The sequence below is a fragment of the Vanderwaltozyma polyspora genome, genomic scaffold (genome assembly GCF_000150035.1).
Source record: "Vanderwaltozyma polyspora DSM 70294 KpolScaffold1054 genomic scaffold, whole genome shotgun sequence".
In the NCBI taxonomy this organism is placed as follows: Eukaryota; Fungi; Ascomycota; class Saccharomycetes; order Saccharomycetales; family Saccharomycetaceae; genus Vanderwaltozyma; species Vanderwaltozyma polyspora.
Window position 1 is genome coordinate 56,041 of NW_001834677.1, and position 10,639 is coordinate 66,679.

General features: G+C 32.8%; 4 protein-coding genes across 4 annotated transcripts; 3 read left to right on the forward strand and 1 right to left on the reverse strand.

Moving 5' to 3' along the window:
- Window positions 1-550: 550 nt before the first annotated feature.
- On the reverse strand, window positions 551-3,652 carry CHS1 (chitin synthase I; the record flags this gene model as incomplete). The annotated part of the gene is made up of 1 exon (XM_001645785.1): window positions 551-3,652. The coding sequence occupies one exon, from the start codon at window positions 3,650-3,652 to the stop codon at window positions 551-553; it is 3,102 nt and encodes a 1,033-aa protein (XP_001645835.1).
- Window positions 3,653-4,667: 1,015 nt separating this feature from the next.
- CDC13 (telomere-binding protein CDC13) lies at window positions 4,668-7,031 on the forward strand (the record flags this gene model as incomplete). The annotated part of the gene is made up of 1 exon (XM_001645786.1): window positions 4,668-7,031. The coding sequence occupies one exon, from the start codon at window positions 4,668-4,670 to the stop codon at window positions 7,029-7,031; it is 2,364 nt and encodes a 787-aa protein (XP_001645836.1).
- Window positions 7,032-7,573: 542 nt separating this feature from the next.
- FMP45 (Fmp45p) lies at window positions 7,574-8,455 on the forward strand (the record flags this gene model as incomplete). Its single annotated transcript, XM_001645787.1, has 1 exon — window positions 7,574-8,455. One exon carries the CDS (start codon window positions 7,574-7,576, stop codon window positions 8,453-8,455), a length of 882 nt encoding a protein of 293 aa, XP_001645837.1.
- Window positions 8,456-8,865: 410 nt separating this feature from the next.
- On the forward strand, window positions 8,866-10,161 carry HBT1 (Hbt1p; the record flags this gene model as incomplete). Its single annotated transcript, XM_001645788.1, has 1 exon — window positions 8,866-10,161. One exon carries the CDS (start codon window positions 8,866-8,868, stop codon window positions 10,159-10,161), a length of 1,296 nt encoding a protein of 431 aa, XP_001645838.1.
- Window positions 10,162-10,639: the final 478 nt, after the last annotated feature.

Consider the following 10,639-nt stretch of genomic DNA (forward strand, 5'->3'; position numbering starts at 1 on the left):
GGAAATCGGTCACCACAAGTAGCAGAACCACGGAATGGCATGGACGGATGAGTTATAAATTATTTAATTGCAATTTTGAACAAAGATAGGTCGCTTTACAGGTTGATGAGAAAGAAAACATATATTTTCAGGTATATATGTGTGTGTGTCTCTAACTCTGAGAACGTAAAAAGGTACTGAGTTCAAATCCAGTCCGTCTTGTTATGTAATGCATAGGCTCTTCTTGTAGGATGCCGGGCCTTTGATATGATGATAGTTTGCCTAAAAGATGACTAGATCTAAATGCAAAATCAACTCTCAGGAGCATTTGTGAGATGTGGGTAATTACATGTGCTTGTAAGGCCACTTCGTCTTCACAATATCTATCTATCTATCTATCTATAATAATATAATATCTTGATGTTTTAATATACCGTTATACGTAGGTCATGTGATAAAATAATGCTGTTGTCTTCTTTTTATTTTTTTTATGCCTTGTCTTTGTTAATGCCTATACTCCCTATATACGTTAATATTCTAAATGCCTAAATAAAAATGTTTATGTGTTACCCTACACAGAGGATGCAGGTGGTGAATTTCTGGCGGTTCTTTTAAACCATAGCTTCTTAAATGGTCTAGAGATTAAGTATAAAGAACATCCAAAAAATCTAACCAATGCCAAAAATGCAACAATCCAAAGTATTATATTAAAATAATACGATGACTGAATTGGTAACAACTTTTCTGTAATCTCATTACTTTTCTTGTTATGTCTCATGCTAATGTATTGATCAATACCACCGGTTTCTAATACCGCTGCGACTACTGCAAAATTAGTCATTATCCAAACAATTATGATGATTGATCTTATATTGCCATAATATCCGGTTTTACGTTCTTCATAATTTATAGTTTCTTCAACCTCTTCGTTTGCTGTTGGTTTGTTTAAATTCTCAAAATGTTTCTCATAATTTAATTGAATCTCTTCACTAGAGATTAATATTTCCATATCAAATGTACCATCTGCTTGTGTGTTAATCTTACCCAACGGTTTAGCTACCGCACCTTTAGTACCCCATGAAAGATCATGGACATTACAAAATGCATAAATGTTCAATACGTTGATATAAGATGGACTTAATAAAATATATTGAGCAAAACTTGTAACCATATGCCAAGGTTGCAAATATATTATCGAACTTATTAAATACAACGCATATGTCGAACCAATACTAATTACAATGTCACGGAATGTATCACTAGTCAATAAGCTTTTAACCGTAAACGAATGATCTAACAGTATAGATTCAAATGCCTTAACTGTTAAAAATACAGTACAAAAGATCATATAGCCCATTAAAACTGCAAATATAACAAACGTTGTAACATAAAAAATTTCAGTACTCCTTGGTTTATTACCTAATGATAATATGAATGTGGATAAAATGCAGATACCATATAACCATAAGAATACAACTGATAAAATATTGAAAACTGATTGATATTGTAACGAAAGTGAAACTGTTAATATACGGAATACCAAAAAAAATGAACTCAATGAAAACCATGACATCAATGTATTGAAAAATAAATAGAAAAATTCAAAATTTAGTATCAATTTCCTAAAGATACTGTGCCCACTTGACCAAATTTTATAGAAATGACAGAATGAATATATCGATGCAAAAAACGAACCATTTAACCAACGTCTTCTTTGTAAGATAAATTCAGGAACCCTACTAGGAACATCAGTAGATGCATATGACTCTTTACAATATTTCAGAATCCAATTACTATTCTTTTTAGTGACAATTTCAAAACATAAGATTCTATCTTCTGCCAGATACATATTAGATGAAAAAAAATGGAAATTCTTTTGATCACCTTCCATATGTTCACCATGAAAATATTTCTCTAATGGTTGTCCTTTAACGGCATAAAATCTATAAGCTGAAAATGCACCAGGTAATACCGAAATAAACCCAAAATTAGATTCAGTAGTTTTATCTAAAATATTTGACATTTTATATTCAAAATTCTGTGACGCGACTAATGGATTCAATAGATTTTTACCAAATCTACCAATGTCTGTTTTAATCTCACCACACGCACCACCTACTTGAGGATTTCTGAATTCACGCCATAGTTGATAAATGGAATCAGGACCAGGCATTGTACCTGCATCTAATAATGTCACAACATTGGGTTGTAATAATTCTGCAAAACCTTCAAATGCCCATCTATGCGAATTAATTTTTTTCTGATTTTGTTCTTTTAGACAAAAGAGTAATTGAACTGGAACTGTATTTTGATTACATTCTAACTTAATATCCTTTTCTGATACTTCAGTAATATTCATCATTGTTGTATGTTCATATGCATGCATTTTAACTTTTTTATCATTAACCTCATCTTTTGCAAAACCATCTTGGTAACATCCCAGAGAACTGAGTAATGATAAAGCTTTCTCATTAATTTTTGAACGACCATCTGAAACAATACATACTACAATTTTTTTCCAAGCATCAGGCCCCCATGTATTGGAGTTTTTTTTTCTGACCATACGTTTGATATTTTCCATGACACCTTTTAAGGTACGACCCAGTAGAATATGATCTTCATTATACATGGTGATAACAATCATTAGCTCTGTTTCTCTACCTTTGAAATATTTCAACTGTCTGACAGTGAAGTTTTGTTCAGCTAGTTTATCTGGTTCACATGTAATAGCTTGGTATCTCATAAATTTAAATTCATTTGATAGTAAGTTTTGGTTTTCAGTAGCAGCGATAGAATATTTTTCCAACAAATACTTACTTATAGGAGAATCAAAGATAAAATTACCATTCCAAAGTTTGAACTTTCTAAGAACTGTGCTAGCTCTACTGATTCCCACAGCTTTATTTATTTTAGGTGAGGCTTTAGCGGAGACTCTTGTTTCTGCCGATGATACATCAGAAATAGTGTGATCATCAGTATCAAATCGTAGCTTATCCAATGTATTCATATCGTCCATTCCTTCTTCATCATCGTAATTTTTCAAGTAACCGTTAATTATACTATTACTTAAATCATTTTCCTCATCGAAATTGTCACGAATAATATATGGATAATTATTGTTATAGTTCGGATAATATCGTTGTCCTGAGTCGTAGTATGGATCTATCATTTGATCATTATCATCATAGTATGTGCTGATATTGTAGTTATCTTCTCCATTCGCCTCGATTATACTGCCAGTTCCTTCATCGGCTAGTTCATATGATTTACTGGTCGAGTCAAAAACGAAATGCTCACTTTTATAGTCATCTTCATATTTTGCTTGATGTGTAAAATTATTATTTTGTTCACGGTTATAGCCGTCATCATAATTGGCATTACTTCCATAAGTAGGTACCTCGAACTGTCTTTGATCCCATTGTTGCTGAAAAGCATGTCTATCATTGTCTATAAATTGACCCTCATTATGGTTAGGTAGCTCTTGTGACTGATGTTGGATGTTAGCTCCATGTGTTTGCCCACTATAATTCAATGCCTGGTATTGAATCGGCTGGGGTCTGCTAGGTTCATGGATATAGTCAAGGTAATGTTCTGGTTGTTCATGATAGTCTTCTAGAGCGTTTTCCACAGTAGAACGATATGCATGCTCTTCAATATGCTGTTTATTACCCATTATATATGCTAAGTCTGATACTTCCTCAAACCCAATATTATAAATTATTTTTTTTTCTAATGCAATGGTTCACTCTATACTAATAGACTGACACCTCTGTCGCTTCAAGCTGTACCCTAACTTAACAAACCGATTAGCATACACAACTGAGAATTTATCATATACAATCCCAAACATTTATTAAGTCCCATCCAAGGCTTCTTATATATATATTCCTGGCCAACTTTGCTAAATTGACATTGCTGTGTCGTTGGACCTCTGATGCAATGCTACCTATATCTTCGAAACCAGTTAATAAATCAGAATGGCTGGCTTGGCTCGTGCGGTAATATCTAACATATTATCCCCCAAAAATTACCCATTTCGAAAAATATCGAAACGCTTCGAAGAACAGATTTTCGAAAAAGCGTTTTTTAACAAGCATTTTAATCAGTAAAGGGTCCTTATAAACTAGGTACTTGTTAAAAGATACAAGTGATATTCTAGATAACTGTTTGTTTCTATAACATGCTGAATAAATGTAGTTCACCAAGTTATTAATAATTGCTTGATGTATTGTTGTATTTTTGTCAATGAGTTTCCTTAGTTTTTTTTCCAGTCTTCTCGTTGAAGTGATGTAGAATTTTGGAGTCTTTTGGTGCATCCATCTTGTAGAAACATGTAGCTTACTGTCCCTGGAAATTGTGATTACACTCGTTACCTTGGAATGAGGAATCCATTCTCGTCTAGTTAGTTTAGTATAAAGAGTTTGTATGAGTCTGCGATTCTTGTTTAGTAATGCTTACATATGTGATCTGGCTCCGGCATCTATATACCTCTACTTTTGTAGTTATACTATGGCGTAATAAGTAAATATCGAATTGAAAAAAGTTTCAAATTTAGTTTGAAATATATTAGAATGATTTAATGAAAGGGTTCAGAGGATGATTGTATAGTTATGAATTTAGATGACTTTTTGAATAGGAGTATATATTATTGGATTCATATATAGAAACTTACTTTATTGTGTGAGTGTATGGATCATATTACTAAATTTGTTACTTCTAGCTCTCAGCTTATAGATCTAATCGAAAACGAAAGTGAGAAGGCTAATGTATATGTAGAATTTGTCTCGCTATTTACAAGTTTACAGTATGACAGCAAGACTGGGTTCACTTTGAAATTTGATAGTTTCTCTAACAGTACATTAAATTCTTCACCTTTTGTAGTCAATTTTCAAGAGCCCTTTAGTTCAGATACAAGAACAAAAGTTTTAAGACTCTGTGATAAATTTGATATCGATTTGCCAATCGATTTTAATTCAGAATCTCCTTCTTTTAGTATTGAAAATATATACTTGGAAAAGTTATGTTTTGTTAATTGTATAGGGAGATATGCCTATAATGGTATACATCCTGTTGTTTTTGCAGAAAAGATAAGGCCAATAAGTTTACCTTCTGTCATGAAGTTACTAACAAATAAAACTGTAAATGAGACTGCATTCTCTTTATCTTCAATTTTTGATAATTTAATAAATTTAAATTCAAATTCAAATAGATCATTTAAATTTGTTGAACTGGAAAATTATGAACCTAAATTTGGGGAATTTATTCAAGGACGACAGCAAAACTTAGCTGTGCAATTAAAATTAAAGAATCCTTTATTTAGTGCTTCAAGGGGATATCAAGATTCCTGTAAGGATTTTGATTCTATGAGAGAATTTGAATCTCAATGCAATGACTCTTCGGTTAAAGAAGAACCCACGACATCTTTATTCAATAATGAAAGTGGTTATAAAAGTCGTGAAGCAAGTGATGAAGAGTTTGATCCAAACCCACCAAAGCGTCAAAAATCGGTAGTGAATGAGACTAGCGATGATGTTAAAAAATGGGATGGTTCTAATGATATAATGAATAGTTCAAGGATAGGAGAAAGATACACTGTTGAAGGAAAATTCTTAAACATATTCCCAATCAGATTTGACTCTTTAGACAACCTGAAATATTGGTCATTAAGACTTTATTTTCAACCAACAGAATGGTATGATAGAAATGCAGATATAATAATACCAAACAAAAATTGCATAGAAATAATGGTTTTCAACTTAGATGAATTTAAAAATCTATTTGGCACACTAGTCAATAATAGTGAAAGTTTGAGCCTTTTACTCTTCAGTTATGAAGTCTCTCTAGAGATTAAAAGATCAAAATGGTCTTTTGACAAAACAATCTTCACATCTGTGTGGACACTAAGCAATATGAAGATATTAAGAAAATTGGAAATTGACAATGAAACAAATCAAAGATTAACACCAACTACTGAGGACATAAAAAATAATAATAATGGCAAATATAAATCTAAAATTAAAGATGATATGGCCTGGAATGATAAAGATGAACTCATTAAGTTTGAAGATTTAAGAGTTCCAATTAATGAAAAAATCTTCTTTAAAACGGTAGGAATGTTGATATCTTGTTCTTTTACTCACCCATCCTTTGTCTCCCTGGTTTTCACAGATTTTACTTATAACAGCATTCCTCAAAAGTATTTATTTGATAGATTTTTAATAGACTATGATAATAAACTTGAACTTGATGAAGGATATAGAGTGATTATGTATCATAATCAATTCGAAGAATTTGATGAGGAAGTAAAGAAAGTATATGGTTATTCTACTAGAGAAATGATAAAACATGGTACTGAAAACATATCAGGGATTGGTATAATTTGTAAACTTTCCATTAAAGGTTCATTATACAATGACAAATTGCATTTAATAGCAAGAAAGGCCAAGATTCTTACTAACTCTACAGTTAGGACAGCTGAAGAAGATATTTTAATCAATTCATTATTCAAAAAATCATTTCATCGTATTTCAAACAGTGCTATAATGTTTCAATTCGATAAATTTTCACATTGTTTTTCCATCACTAAATCTAATGGTCAAATAGCATTAGTGACAGGTAGTGAACTTGGTCATGACAATAATAACGATAATCATTCTAATAATAATAATAATAATATTTTAATATATCCATCGATTGATGTTTTACAATCAGCCACTGACAGCGAGAACAAAAACGATTATATTCTAAGAATAAAAGTGTTGAGTGTTGAGAATGATAAAGAACTTATAAGATTGATCGTAACTGACGACCTTGATGAACAGGAATTTATTAATCCTAATAATATACTAAACATAGACATTCTAAATCAAACATTGGATACTATAAATGAATCCTTAAATTTTATGGAATCAATTAATAACATTCGTCTCCGAAAACTCATCGACAAGACAATAGAGCTTCAAATAACAAAGTTAAAAATTAAAGATTCAAAATTATTGTTATGGACGCCAGCTAACCACTCCCTTAAAAAAATTCTATCTCAAAGCTCTTAACTTCTAAATTATAAACAATTGCTATAACATCCCTAAAGTTGCATTATCACCTCATTGTTTAGAACCTCAAAATGTTCATGGCAACTAAGAGTATCAAAAAAAGTTGATGTCAATACAATAATTACCGACATGGCCAACAGACAGAAAGGTTTGCGGTTACTATAACATATGTTCTCCATTCATTACTCAACACCTGTTAATATGTTGCGATTGATCATGATGTTTATTTTTTACTTCCTTTGATGACGTTAGTTATTGCAGGTGAGAAAGCCCACAATTTGTCTCGATAGCAAAAACCATAAGTTGAGGTCAAGCAAGATAAGTATCCTGATAACCAGGATAATTGTTGGGCCTTTTTTTTTGGCATTGGCAAATTAAGGTGTTTGCGATGAAATTTCAATTGTCGATATTATATATATATAAAGAGACGTTAGTGTGAAAGTGTTCTTGAGTTTACTAGAGGATAAATGAAAAAAAATAGATAATATGGAACCCAATAATCAATAACTAATAATAGTGATAAATAAATAATAATATTAAAAATGGGAAAAAAAATGATTTTTAAGAAGTTCGTTCATTTGCTAACCTTTTTTTTTTTACTAGGTGCTGGGTTGTTAACGTTCATTGTCGTCTTGTCTGGCGCACGTAGTACTGGCACTTTAACTAGGTTTTATTGGTTGGAAGCAGATACTTCTGGTTTTAATTCAGCTCCAAACACGACTAGATGGTATAACTATGAGTTCTGTGGTTGGGACGGTCATCGCACTAGCAACTGCTCTTCTAAAGGTGCAGCCAAACCCTTTTCACCAAAAGATAACTTTGGCCCAAGTGATAACATGCCTAGAACCTTTTTGGATAATAGGAATGCTTATTACTATTTATCGAGAATCGGGTGGTCATTCCTATTGGTAAGTTTATTTTTTATTGTTACAGCTATAATTCCTCAAATTATTAATATCTTCAAAGTTATCCCAGGAATTGCTATTTGGTCCACTGTTAGTTGTTGGTTTGCTATGTTCTTCATGACATTGACATCATGTTTGTATACCGGTTGTTATGTTAAAGCAAGACAGGCATTCAACCGTAGAGACCGCAGAGCTAAATTAGGAGCTAAAAATTTTGCCTTCATTTGGACATCGACATTTTTGTTGATGGTGAATTCTGTTTGGGAAACAGCAACTGTTGTCCTAAGTAAGAAAAGCAAATACGATCGTTATCCTGAAACTCCGACATTTAACTCTGTCTCCGGTGATGTTAGTCACCTTGAAACTTCAGGTGGGTATGTTAATAATCCAGAAGTAGCCAAGTCATTGCCAACACAAAAGAAGAAACTATTTAACAAATTGAGAACAAATAATGGTCGTCCACCAGAAAATGCTCCAAAAGCAGAAGAGATTCCTCAAAATGTGCAAAATGACAGGTGAACAAGTTCGTTATAACAACCCATTCCTTACTGGAGTGTTAAAATAAATTAAATTTATCAATGATTGATCTTTAAGTTCAAACAAAATAATTCTTTAATATATTAATAAATTAAATTATTTTCTAATTTTAATATCTCCTAATATGTAATTAATAACATACTAACTAATAATTAATAAAAAAACATTTGGTTTATATTTATAGATTAAGGAATAAGGATAGAGACTCGAAGGATAGAGAACGTGAAGAGTTCCCAATTGAAGCTTTCAACGAGTATGAGAAGCCTTCAGATTTAGAACCTGATCCTGTACCAGGTGCTTTTTCTGATCGGGGCCAATCTAAATCTTATAGTACCACGAAACCTACACATTACGAAATTGAAGGTGACAGTAATTCTGGTGAAAGAAATGTGATGGAAAAGGCAAGAGGTATTGATCCAGAAGTTCCTGATCCTATGAAAAAGGCAGGTAATATTAATGTAACTGGTTCTAAAGGAGGAATCACAGGTATGATGGCAGGTGCAGGTGCTGCCAGAATGGTGGGTTCTGGAATGGGTGAAAAGATGATGAAGCAAGAAGCGAAATCAGAGATGAAGAAAGCCACTGACACTTTGCAATCTATGGAAGAAAAGGGTTTTAACAAAGTTGAAGAGAAGGTAGGAATGAATGCGATGGAATCACAAGCTGTCAAGGGAATGATGAAGGATAATGGTATGATGAAGGGTGAGGGAATGATGAAGCCTGAAGGAATGATGAGAGATGAAGGAATGATGAAGGCTGAAGGAATGATGAAGGCTGAAGAAATGATGAAAGATGTAGCTTCTGGAAGAGAAATGAAGAATGCTACAACTTCAGGCATGATGCAAAGTGGAAATATTGATAAAGGTGAAAAATTTACTAATGCAAGGAAGATGGACATTCCAATGGAGAGAACAGAAAAGAAAGATTCGAACATCTATTCTAATAAACCAGTTTCAGGGAGCCATATTGAAGAGTTGAAGAAGAATGAGTTTGATTCCTCTGGTATTTTCAAGCAGGAGTCCGCACCACCAATTCCATATCGTGAAGGTGTAGGAAAGGAAAAGGGATTCAGAGACACTTTTGGTACCATTGAAGAGTCTGAAAAAAATAAACTTGGTGTGACTGAACCAACTGTCACTCCTATAATTTCAAAAGATTCTAGACATTCTGATAAATCTCGGGAAAGTAGACAACATTCTAAGAATAAACCTACGACTTCTCATTTTGAAAGTGACATTGAATTAAGAGAAAGAAGACAGCAAAGACAAAGAAGCATTGGATCAGAAGATGTCGGCTCATATGCAATGTCTATAGGTAACATGCCAAGTCTTGTTGATCCATCAGTTAATACTTATGGTTTTAAAAGTCGCAGAAAGAGTCACTTAACTGCTCTTGGAGCCCAGCCAGAATACTCATTAGGGGATGCTGAACCTAATTTGTATAGGAAAGTTTCAGTAGGTTCCTCACCAGGGGCAAGTTCAGAGTCTATTTCATCTGAAGAAAGAGAAGAAGGGCATGAAGAAGGAATGAGATACTTCTTTGAAGGTAACACACCAAGAAGTGAAGCCAATCAACCAAAAGAAGTTAAAACACATCACCATCATCATCGTCAAAAGAAAGAGACATCCCAAACTGAGGAATCAATGTTTACTAAGTTCCGGAAATCTTTCATGAGACCAACATTGTGATGGATTCACTTTTCCTCTCCAGCACTGTTATTTTTTATTGATATATCTGCTCTCTTCTGTTACTTTTCTAATTATTTCTACCTATATATTCCCTATGATACCAATCTGCTATGAATGTCTATCTAATTGAATGAATAACTAGGCTTTTCACTGGCAACCGTTCGAGATGTTTGTTGCTCAGATCAAAGGACCTTTTTAAAACTATACCAGTTTTTAAGTAGAACTATATAATACATAACTTGTGAATTACTGCTATAAATAGTAGTTTTTATACCAAATATACGTTGTATTTTACATACCTTTTTCGAAATGGCTATATACGATATAGCTGGTAAATATATCGGCGGCTATCCTCATTTTATATATTGTTTTGCCCATCGGTATTGCTTTCATATAACCGCCGTCACCTGAGAAACCAATAAAGAAAATAAATCGAATACTTGATGGTATGGTATATAATGCAAAGAAAGTTTGAAAT